Source organism: Drosophila tropicalis, unplaced genomic scaffold (assembly GCF_018151085.1).
Source record: "Drosophila tropicalis isolate 14030-0801.00 unplaced genomic scaffold, ASM1815108v1 contig_859, whole genome shotgun sequence".
Taxonomy (NCBI): Eukaryota; Metazoa; Arthropoda; class Insecta; order Diptera; family Drosophilidae; genus Drosophila; species Drosophila tropicalis.
In genome coordinates, this window is record NW_027173353.1 from 4,409,528 (window position 1) to 4,421,647 (window position 12,120).

The window sequence follows — 12,120 nt, forward strand, 5'->3', positions numbered from 1 at the left end:
TTTATTTATTTAATATATTTTCGGATGAATATGTAATAGGAGTCAAAATAAAGCCCTGACCGTGGGTAAATCAGTCGAATTGGTAAAAATATGGTACAATTTCCCTCAATAAAATATATGACATTCCCGGATTAGCAAGAAGATATCGTTGTTTGGCTTTAAATATTTGTTGATGTTTGCTGCTGCCTTAAAAATGTTATCCTTCTTTAGTAAGATTACGGAGCCTACGTCACGTTTTAGTTTTGTTTTCTGAACACTCAAAGTTATATGATTAATAAGAGAATAAAAAAATAAGTTATTTATCGCGTCGACTTCGGTTTATCCTTCTCCAAAGAAAATAACCATTTGAAATTGTTCCATACTGCATAGAAATTCTTGGCCATCTCTATAGCAATTCAGCCGAATCGGTTCTGCAAGTTCATGCAGTGGAAACTGTTAAACGTTTAGCCCGGGGTTTTTGCCGATAAAAAGTACTTATTAGCCTAGCAGTGAAAGTCAATTTTAGATAACAGTGATTACGTATACGTTAGACAATCTAAACAATACAAAATTTGTTTTCTTTATGATTTATTTTCTCAAAGGAAGAAGCTTTAAAGGGAAAATACGAATGGAAAGGACTGGTCCTGTACATGTTAAATATCTCAAGTGAATGGTCTGCTTTGGGGAAACAATTTTCAATTCTGGATGCTTGGTATACCAATAAAATAATTTGCACAGGTGTTTTCTTTCATGATTTTTTCTTAAATTTGAAATCATTAGACAAACCAGATGGGCGGGGCTAACTTCGACCGCGTCAAAGTTTGTATACCCTAGCAAGTTTTTTTTTGTTACTCTTTCCTTACCCATAGCCGTCAAAGTGGAAAATTGTTGTGAAAAAGTGTAATGTGTCCGAAGAAAATTACGAAGTTATTGAGAAAAGTCACTGTTTGTCACCTTGCCGTTTGTATGGAAGCGACGCACGGAAGGACATGGCTATTTGAGCTCGTCTCGTCGTGCTGATCGGGAATATATATACTTTATATGCTTCCTTCTATACGTTGCACACTTCTGACCAAAAGTAATATACCCCTTTTGCAAGGGTATAAAAAGAGTGATAAAACATTTGTGTCAATATGCGTAATTTGCTCGCGATTAGTATAAAAGAATGGTGATTTGCAAGAAATGATTATTATAATTGCACGAATTCATGATGCAGACTTCCCTGGCTCTTTTGTGCTTAGCAGGACTAATTGTTGGTATTTTTGGGGCCACGACAACGACTGGAACTTCGGGAACATCAGGTTGGACAACAACAACATCAGGTCCCACAACAACAACATCAGAACCCACAACAACATCAACAACAACTGCTACACCACCATGTGGAGGAAACAATGTAGGTCCTTGCGCACCTAAGCCACCATGCGGAGGAGGCCCCTGTGGACCACCAAAACCCTTATGTGGTGCTAATCCTTGTGGCCAAAAATTATACTTCTTTTATTAGAAATTCTTATTTCTAGCCAAACATTCGAATAAAGCAAATGATTTCCTGAACTCAAAGGGTTTTATGTTAAATGTGTCGATTAAGTAATCCCTTCCAGTGGGGCAATACATTTTTAGATCAGTTCTAGCAATTGAGATGTGTTCTCGGCCAATCAACTGATTATTGAATCGTTTGCCTTTAGTCATTTGAACGAAAAACAATTGCCAATTTTCTTGATAACTAAATAATATTAAAATTAATTATAGACACTTCAAAGTCATTGACTAAGTGATTTCAGGATATATACACATATCTGTAGTTTATTGAAAACTAAGGAGGTAAAAGTAAAGAAAACAATCCGACACTGCTCAAAGCTTGTTAGACTTAAAAAACAAACTGAAACTAAATATGTTAGACATCCTGAAATGACATCCTGTGACCATCCTTTCGAAGCCTACACGAACTGATTTTTTATGTTATTTTATTAGATTTCTTTGTGGTGTGTGTCTTTACTCCATTTGTTATTAAAAACTTTTTTTATAACCTTTCGTCTAATGGAAAGTTTTGCTTTATGAATTCAAATAATTGCACAAGTGGGTTATTGTTTTATGATTTCCTATTCAAATGAATGTTTGGCTAAATAAGAAAACCTAATACACATTTGTGTCAATATGCAAAAATCTTAAGCGGTATAAAATGATGAAGTTTCTGAAGAAATAATTAGAGTATTGGCAAGAGTTCAAGATGAAGGCTATTCTAGTGATTTTGAGTTTGGCTGGACTGTTATTGGAGACACGGTAGCAGTAACAGAAGCAACGACTTCAGCAGAAGCTGACACAACAACAACAGGAGCAATAGTAGCAACATCAACTGCCGCACCACCATGCGGAGGAAATAATGTTGGTCCTTGTGGACAAGCACCACCAAAGCTACCATGCGGAGGAAACAATAATGATCCCTGCAGTCCTTGCGGTCTTAAAGCTGAAAAAATATATACATACGTTCTATTAGATATTTAGATTTCCAATTTGTGCCGCTTTTATTTAAAGTATTTAATATGGGAAAGTGTATAAAAAGTTTAACTACATTGAAGATAGCTCACAATATGTCACAAATTAAAGAGTTTTTATCTTGCTTTAAAACATTTTGTTCTCTTCTGTTCCCAATGGATTTTGTGATGTTCTCTTTTACAAACATTAAACAACATTTAGAATGGAGTTAAATATAATAAAAGTAAGGCAAACACACAAACAAATAAACTGTGTTGCTGGTCTAGACTCTAGACAAAGTGTATCCTAAGATTATAAATAGATGGAATAAGATGAAAACATGCGAGGTTATTTAAATACAAAAGTTCCGCGTGCACAAGTGTTTTGTGTTATGATTTTTGCACAAACTTGGTGACATTTGTGTCAGTTTTTGCCAAAAATTTCTATATAAGCAGAAGTTATGCTTAAAAAGGCAGTCATTATAATTAAAGTATTTTAGGATGAAGACGCACATTGTTCTTTTGTGCGTAATAGTACTTGCTGCAGTAGCACAATCGTATTCATTACACTCATTGGAAACCACTGGATTAACATCTATGACTTCTTCGTCAGCGGAAACGGAAATAACAACAGCAGCGCCTACAACAAAAGCATCATACAAAGGAAAATATTACAACTGGAAGAGCCTATTTTAGCCTCCAATAAAGCGTTGTTAATACCCTACAAAGGACACTTTTAATAAAATTGCCTGCTTCAGTCATCTGGTCTTTCTAGTCTCTCATTTTCGGAGTTTTTAATGAATTTAGAAAATTCTTTGTTATGATGATGATAATTAGTACATTTTAACCAACATTTCTCAAGAACAGGTGACCTTTAAACGCAGTCAAATCAAATTTGGTATATCTAGTCAGGTTTACTTATAACATTTATGAGTTGTTTTAGTTGAGAAAAGATCAGTTAAGTGCCCAGAAAGAACCTTTTGTTAGTATTAGACAATTGGCACTGAAAAATATTGTGCTCAGTGACTAAGTGAGAGAGTGATAGTCAGAAAAAGTGAGTGGCTTGGAGAGACTATCATTCCTAGTCAATCTCCCTCTCATATCATGTGCTGCGCCTATAAAACAAGGTGAAACTTAAAGGGCACACTTTAGTTTTTAACGCTGCATAGCGAAATTTGTTTGTCGGTATTCGGTAAAAGCGTTTTTTAAATGGTTTATTCTTTTTCCCATGCGATAACTAATTATTATTGCATTGTGATTACATAATAATGATTTCTATAGTAATTATGCTCATATTGGGTAAGTAAATCGTTCTACTCGAAAGTGATATGACTATCCTACAATGGTACGCAAAATGGATAAAATGGGAACAGCTGAGTGTAGCCGATTTCATGCCCTAAAAACTAAAAACACAACACACTTTGGATTTTACGCCAACTTTTAATTGTTAAAGTTGCTCTAGTTTTAGTCAGAGTCAGATTATTCAGTAAATTTCTATATTTTAGTCGTCTATTTAAAAAAATATTAATATAGCTCGCAATGGAATTAAATAGTCAGCCGATGGAATATGGCGTGGCGGCTAATGGTCGTAATAATAATTGTATCCCATTATCAGCTTTGGGATCAACCGATTATAGATCCTACGGCGGTGATATAGAGAACGATTCGAGCAATCAGCCCAAGAATTTGTCCTTTAACAATCAGAGCATTCGGCATGGTTTCCTACGCAAAGTGTATCTTATTTTGTTGGGACAATTGGTGGCCACCTTTGGAGTTGTTTCACTGTTTGTGCTCAATGACAATGTGAAAGAGTATGTGATTCACAATTTCTGGATCTTCTGGCTTGCCCTGATTATAACGCTTATTACCATGCTGGCTTTGATATGTTGTGAAAATTTGCGACGTGAGACACCAACTAATTTCATATTCTTAAGCGTATATACCATGGCGCAATCATTCCTGATGGGAGTATCTGCCTGCCGATATGGGCCAAACGAGGTCCTGTTGGCTGTGGGCATAACTGCAATCGTTTGCCTGGCATTGACACTGTTTGCCTTGCAAACTAAATATGATTTCACTGCATCGGGAGGCATACTACTCTGCTGCTTAGTTATATTGATAATCTTTGGCATTGTGGCCATCTTTATAAATACCAAATTATCCACATTGATTTATGCCTCACTTAGTGCATTGCTGTTCTCTGCTTATTTGATCTATGATACTCAACTAATGATGGGTGGAAAGCACAAGTATTCAATAAGTCCAGAAGAATATATTTTTGCGGCTTTGAATCTGTATCTGGACGTTGTTAACATATTTATGGATATTCTCACTATACTTGGTAGTTCTGAATAAGTATCATAGAGAATTGTTGCACAAATCACATTATACTCAATTAATGCTCTTAATAAATTACTTTATGCAACTATTATTCAACTACAGAAAGAATTTCCCTAGAAACCGATGTAGAAGAAACTGTTCTTTACGATGTTATCGTTAATACAAGCTAAAATTGTGTAATTTGGCCTTAAATATGTGTCTCAGGTGCTTGATAGTTTGCATCGTCAAAATATGTTGTAGTTCTAAATAAAGATCACTAATGATGCAAACATCTGGCGCCTGATGAGGACTTCAGCAACCAATTCATTTTACGTTCTCACATGTGATTCAATTAATGGCAGACACTCCAGCAATAATGCTTTTCAACACGCGTTATCTTATGGGGCCAATCAGGACCATCAATTTTGAGTCAGTTATACTAAAAATATTTGTACGCTTTGTACGCAATTTTTCAAAACCAAAGAAAACGAAAAATAACAAGAGAAGAATATCTCATAATTCTGTACAAGGGACAAGAGCACGAACGAAGAATAAAAGCCAAATTCAATTTAGACACATGAAATATTTTCAGTTTTCTTGTCCATATGTTTGCACAGAATATACACTTGACTGTATATGTGTTTATATATATTTTCTTTTCGTATGTTCATATATAAGGAGACACTCATGGCAAGATTTGGCCTGTATTATTCATCACAATTTCTTTGCTTAGTATCTTCAATATTTTGTCGAATTTCTGTGGCGCAATTGCCTTTATTAGGTTAAATTTTCTTTCTCACATACTTTAGCATATTAACTTTTAATATGGCAAAATTTTCTTTATTTTAGTTGTTGCGAAAATTTCTATTTCATATATGTATGTATGACACACGCGTCTACATGTATGTATGTATATGTAGCAAATAATGCGTATACGACGCGTATTCCACACAAAATGCAAACGAACGAACGAAAAAGATCCGCACACGTCCAAGTCAATGCAGCAACTGAAAAACTTTTTCGAAAATGCCAAGATACCATCTATATACATATATAAACACACACAAAAACGCACACTGTATGAGCGCAGATAGCTGAATAAAAACAGAGCGAGAAAATTCTTTGAAATTCAAAAAATATTTCAGAATTTCCATGCCCCCATAGATGTGTGAGAGACGAGACGTCTTTCGAACAGTATTTCGTCTTTTTGACAGCAACCACTGAGAATATGACTAAGAGATCTTGTCTGATCGAATGGGAACTGCTCATTGGATGTCTACCTAATTCTAATTAGAGCATCGACACGTGTGGCCAAAGAGGACGGACACCCATCCATGTCATTGACATAAATAAGAAAGCCACAAAAAAAAAAAAACACCAAGAAATTGTGACTCAGGTTATCTACAATCAATTATTTTGGCCAATGGCCAAAGCTGTTTTTTATATTGTAAACTAACCAATTTATTGGATTGTCATGATGATTGGTGCGACGGGAACCCGATTTGTATGATCTTCCAGTTCCCTCATTGTGTTTATTATAAAAAGTTAAACAAAATATTTACCTTCTCAAATCAAAGGGTAATTGTTTAACACAAACAACTAATTTGATAGTATAACATGGCAAAACAGGTGTTTCATTCTCTTTTGACACTGTCTTAAAGACAGCCAATTGAACCATTGTACCAACGTAGTAATAGAAGCAAATCTACAATAATATTTAATAAAGTCAACATTTTGCTTTGCTAATTTGTTAACTAATTTGTATGTCTCTATACAAACATATGATTAAGTTTTACCAATCTTTTATTTTATCTTTCTATTTGTAAATACAAAAATAATAGCTCAGAAACTTGCAAGTTAATACAATTAAGATAAAACTTAGTCCAATCTCAAACTAATAATTTACGACTACGATTATAAGTAAATCAGAAAACAAAACACTAGAATCTGTCAACATTTTATCCAAATTTCCCTATCTTCAATTTGTATCTGTTTAAATATGATAAAATTACTTGATCAACTATTAAAGTAATCATGAAATGATTGATTTTTATCAGTAACCATAAATTCTTCTTCTACTATTAGAAATGAGTAAGGCCAATAAAATATCTGACCCACAGTGAATTTCTCTGATATGTCCAATCAGTTTATGAAAGTAGTTAAATTTTTATAGTGTGTAATTCAAGCTAAACTATGCAATTTGAGTATTTTAACATTTTTATTTAACCAATAATTTGTTCTTGGACTTGAGTACATTTCGCATTGCCACTCATAACCCGCCTTATCCAATCTCTGTAGTACATGACATTCATGAAAACATCTGGCACGCCCTGGGCACAGGGTACAAAGAAGTTGAGTAAGCCCACCAGGATGCCCTCGTGGACAAGAGGTCCGCCGGAGTCTCCGTGACAGGCGCCAATATTTAATTGTCGATATGCACAGACATGGCAAGGACCCAGCTCGACATCTTCGTAGTCGGATAGAAGAGACCTACAAGTCTGAGTGGTGATATATTGCTGCTGGACACGTTGTAATCGGGCTGGAGTACTGCCCGATATTGATTGTGTGCCCCATCCTGTGAAAAGGAGTTGTGCTCCTGTCGCGGCCCATGGTTCGATGGGTAAGTTGACTGGCTGGGTAAGAGCATCATAGACAATGGTCTGATTCACTCGCAGCAGAGCTATATCATTGTGATACTTGGGCGTGTCGTAGTTGCAGTGCAGGTAAATGGACTCGGGATAGTAGATAGCTCCTGGTATCGCATATTGCAATGTTCCAGCGACCACTTGAAGACGATCTGCAGGATAACCACTTACACAGTGGGCAGCTGTGAGAAGCCAACGATCCGAGATGATGGCCCCGCCACACAGATGCCGTCCCAGCAATGTCTGCAATGAGATCTGGTAGGGAGCGTCGCCCTCATCAGCATTCTGGCCACCAACTATGAACTGAAGGTTATCCGAACTTGCACTATGCGAATATAGTGGTGCGAAAGCCGCCAGTATCAGGACAATAGTTTGAATTCCGATTCTTCTACAACGTAATATCATGACTGATATCCAAACAAAGACTGGCAATTGGATTTTCCGTGCCTCGATTCATATCGTTAAGTGTACCTGCCTGGTCAAATTTATGGGGAAATTTGACCACGGCTATCGCATTAAATTTGCCAATAAACTGGATCTTTATCTGACTGCAATAAAAGCCCCATTACTGGACATCCAATATCCATTTGGGCAAAACCATTGGTTCATTAGCTAAACAAGTGTTGAAACAAAATGACTTCCCAGCTGCTTCTGCTTCTGCTGCTTTTGGCCTGCAGCTCCTGTAGCCTGGCCATACGTATTAAAAACTCAACAATTGGGAATTTCAATAAGGATCAGCGTATAGTTGGTGGTCAAGTGGCCGAGGAAGGTTTCGCCCCATATCAAATATCGCTGCAGGGCCTGAATGGAGCTCACTCCTGTGGTGGTGCCATTATTGGACAGAAACATGTACTCACAGCCGGGCATTGTGTCGATGGTGCTGATCCGGCAATGATGGTGGTTGTAACCGGTACCAATCAATACAATCGACCAGGAGCCAGGCATTTTATCCAGACTATATATGTACATTGCAGATACGATGTGCCGCTGTATCACAATGACATTGCTATGCTGGTTTTGACGGAACCAATAGAGTGGAATGAACGTACTCAGCCAATTGCTTTACCGACTGAACCCATGTTGCCGGGAGCTGAAGTTATCCTAACTGGATGGGGCTCCACTGTTTTGTGGGGCAGTTCACCCATCGATCTTCAAGTTCTTTATTTAAGTTATGTGCCACATGACAGGTGCCAGATGTTATTGAGTAATCCAGAGGATTGCGATGTGGGTCATATTTGTACATTCTCTAAGGAGGGCGAAGGAGCGTGCCATGGTGATTCGGGTGGACCCTTGATCAGCAATAACCAGCTAGTGGGCTTAGTCAACTGGGGTTGGCCCTGTGGTACCGGCGTTCCCGTAAGTGCTTAGACATTCCTTGAAATTAATAATCAACCAATATGCATATCCTTTTTCTGCTCTAGGATGCGCATGCCGGTGCCTATTTTTACTTAGATTGGATACGTAGTGTTATCAGCGGAAATGTTAAATGTGGCAGTTATCACATTACCGAAAGGTAGGATTGATTGGCTATCGAATGATATTATAAACTGCTCCTGATAAAGTTTACCTTATCATTTACCCATAATCGATATTTTCAATAAACTTTTGTTCAATTAAAAATGATTATCATTCAGTCATTAGTCAGTGACCATTCATACAAGTCACATTTTAGCTGAGAAAGATGAAATTTCTTTACATTTGTCTACTGGCGATCCTCCACCTCTCCCAGGGCAAACGAGTCCTGGGTCCACTGCAATCATATGAAGCGCCTTCAAGCCGTATCATTGGTGGACAAGATGCAGCAATAGGTTCTGCACCCTATCAAGTCTCACTTCAGCAGGTTGTGGGCTCCCACAGTTGTGGTGGAGCCATTATAAATGAGCGGTGGGTAATTACAGCCGGCCATTGTGTGGAGATCTATGTGCCAGCTCAGATTAATGTGGTGACAGGAACAAATCGCTATGCTGAGCCGGGAGCTGTCTACCAAACCTCTGAAATACATCTACATTGCATGTACGATCAACCCTATATGCATAACGATATTGCCCTACTTAAGCTCACCGAAAATATAACCTTCAATGAGCTTACGCAACCAATTGATTTGCCCAGAAGACCAGTCCGTGAAGGCGACGAGATCGTACTTACAGGCTGGGGTGCTGAAGAACCCTACGGTAGGCCCCAGGAAGATCTGCAAGAGTTAGCCTTGGGCTTTGTGCGTCTGGACGAGTGCAAAGAAATCTTTAACCAGACCACCAGCATGGGTGTAGGCCACATTTGCACATTCTCGGAGGCAGGCGAAGGTGCCTGCCATGGTGACTCTGGTGGTCCTTTAGTAAGTAACAGCTGTCTGGTTGGTTTGGTTAATTGGGGTCGTCCTTGCGGACAAGGATTGCCCGATGTGCAGGCCAATGTCTATTACTACTTGGATTGGATACGCAGTGTCATCAGTGGTAATAGCAAATGTTCCACGTAGGCCACAAGAGCTGTAAACTAACTATTCTAGTTCTGGATACAATAAAAAAGCAAAAATCAAAGATTAAATACTTATCGTATTACCATTTATTTGTCATCATAGGGAGGGATAATTGCTGGCATAGCAATGGCAGGTGGAATCGCAAGTTCCCGACGTAACACGGGAAATCCAATCCTTATTGAAATACACCGAAGCAAAGCTATCTGGATAGCCAATCGCACAGGGATAACCCCAGTTCACCAGGCCCACCAAGATACCCTGCCATGTAAGCGGCCCACCAGAATCCCCATGGCACGCGCCTCTGCCTTCGTCTGTTAGCGTGCAAATGTGGCAAATACCGTTGTTGTCATCGCCACCCATTATTTCCTGACATCTATTGTACTCAACATACGTGAGGTTGGCCCTTTGCAGTACATCGGGGGTATCACCCCAGAGCTCCGTTGAACCCCAGCCGGTGAGTACCAATTCTGCACCATCGACGAGCGGTTCCGTGGGCAAGGGAGCTGGCTGTGTATACTCATTGAACACAATCGACTCGTTCAGATGAATCAATGCAATATCATTGTGATAATTGGGAAAATTGTAATTGCAGTGTACATAATATTCCTTCACTTGATACCTGGCTTCTGGTTGAGCCCAACGTATAGATCCCGTTGCCACTTGCAGATAGGGTGGATTGTAGCCGTACACACAATGGGCGGCGGTTAGGACCCAATCCTTATTGATGATTGCCCCACCGCACATGTGATCATTGTAGAGAGTACCCTGTAGCGAAACTTGATATGGAGCCTCACCATCCACGGCATCTGTGCCACCAATAACGCGACTCGAGGCAGAGCTCAATGAACCAGCAAATTGTTCCTTCTTTTCTGGGCTAAGCTCAGGTCCTAGACGTTTTGAGACTCCAGGCTGGGAGTTGACCAACAGGAGAAGTAGGCAGAAAGTTGCCGTCAATGAGAGCGACAGCATTCTGACAATATACACGATACTTTCGATATTAAATGTATCTAGATATCGTGATTTTCCTTTTATACATAAAAAAATCATTGCAATATCGTAAGTGAATATCGTAAATCCGCAACATTGCAGTCCGTCAAGTTGATATCTAAATCATAAACTGATATAGACGTGCTCTGATTACGATTTTGTGACAGTCAATTGCCCGGAAAACACCAATGGATATGACCGGAGACCAAGACGCCAGCGGAGTCCGATAGAAAAACATTCCTACATACATAAATATAGTGGATTCCAGGGCAGCAGAAAGACAAAAAATCCAAAAATTTGATGATGCAATTTAGCAAAACAAATCAAAATTAATATCGATTCTTGGATATGAAACTGAAGATTTACTTTGGTAAGACCAAAAATTTAACATTATTATGATAACATATCCTGGTTTCATCTTTCATTTGTGCTTGAAGCATCGCAATTGCGAGATCTTAGTTGGGATTTTATATGTATCTTTTGTTTACTGTGCAAATGAAAAAGAGTGTTGATATACCAATACAGATAACCTACTCAACTCAAAAAGCATAAAGAAGCTACCTATAACATAATCTTCTTCAAAGATTAATCAAGTTTATTAGACTTGATACATTTCAAAATAAGATCCAAACCTGGACTAGTTTAATTTTTATCTTAATTAGAAGAAAGCTAATTAAACATAGGAAAGCCTAATGACAACCTACATAGCAGATTTTTCCGATTTGGTAATCACCTTATTAGTAAAAGAATCCGCTGCTAATTTTGATAACTATCCATACTTCAGATGTCTCTAAAATTATATTAAAACATCATATTTAAACGCAAACTATATGCAAATATAGCATATATAAAAAAGCATAGAATTGCCTTTATTTTTAAATCAATTTTTCATTTAAAAGCTGATAAAAGATTAATTTTTTTAGGCACTATATTTAGTTAGTTTTATTTAGTTTACATTTGAATCAACTAATCATTGATTAGTCCTATTATTTTAGAAGTTTTAGGAAAGATTTTATTTATTTTTTTCACTACTTTTTAAAGTATTTTTCTCTCTTTCTTTGTGTTTTCTTTTCAATGCCATTCAACTGATATTAAAAGGAAAAGTATTAGATAAATTAAAGATAAGAAATTCTGTCAGCTAAGATATAGAAATAAAGATACGTATATTGAGGTAGATACATATATCCCATACTATTTCATATTTAAAGGGAACAAATCAAAAACGATCAAAAATGATGATATATCA

At 37.6% G+C, this 12,120-nt stretch overlaps 4 protein-coding genes and 1 pseudogene across 4 annotated transcripts; 3 read left to right on the top strand and 2 right to left on the bottom strand.

Annotated features, from left to right (window-relative positions):
• The first annotated feature begins 3,915 nt into the window (after window positions 1-3,915).
• On the top strand, window positions 3,916-4,864 carry LOC137582700 (protein lifeguard 1 pseudogene; annotated as a pseudogene).
• A 2,104-nt stretch (window positions 4,865-6,968) lies between these two features.
• LOC137582698 (chymotrypsin-2) lies at window positions 6,969-9,983 on the bottom strand. Its single transcript, XM_068297339.1, has 2 exons — window positions 9,971-9,983; window positions 6,969-9,897 (listed from the first exon to the last, which is right to left on the bottom strand). Exon 2 carries the CDS (start codon window positions 7,817-7,819, stop codon window positions 6,992-6,994), a length of 828 nt encoding a protein of 275 aa, XP_068153440.1. The 5' UTR covers window positions 7,820-9,897; window positions 9,971-9,983; the 3' UTR covers window positions 6,969-6,991.
• LOC137582699 (chymotrypsin-2) lies at window positions 8,043-9,034 on the top strand. Its single transcript, XM_068297340.1, has 2 exons — window positions 8,043-8,770; window positions 8,836-9,034. Exons 1-2 carry the CDS (start codon window positions 8,048-8,050, stop codon window positions 8,929-8,931), a joined length of 819 nt encoding a protein of 272 aa, XP_068153441.1. The 5' UTR covers window positions 8,043-8,047; the 3' UTR covers window positions 8,932-9,034.
• Window positions 9,039-9,955, top strand: LOC137582701 (chymotrypsin-2). The gene has a single exon (XM_068297341.1). It carries the CDS (start codon window positions 9,096-9,098, stop codon window positions 9,885-9,887), a length of 792 nt encoding a protein of 263 aa, XP_068153442.1. The 5' UTR covers window positions 9,039-9,095; the 3' UTR covers window positions 9,888-9,955.
• LOC137582695 (chymotrypsin-2) lies at window positions 9,956-10,868 on the bottom strand. The gene has a single exon (XM_068297336.1). The coding sequence runs from the start codon at window positions 10,854-10,856 to the stop codon at window positions 9,984-9,986; it is 873 nt and encodes a 290-aa protein (XP_068153437.1). The 5' UTR covers window positions 10,857-10,868; the 3' UTR covers window positions 9,956-9,983.
• Window positions 10,869-12,120: the final 1,252 nt, after the last annotated feature.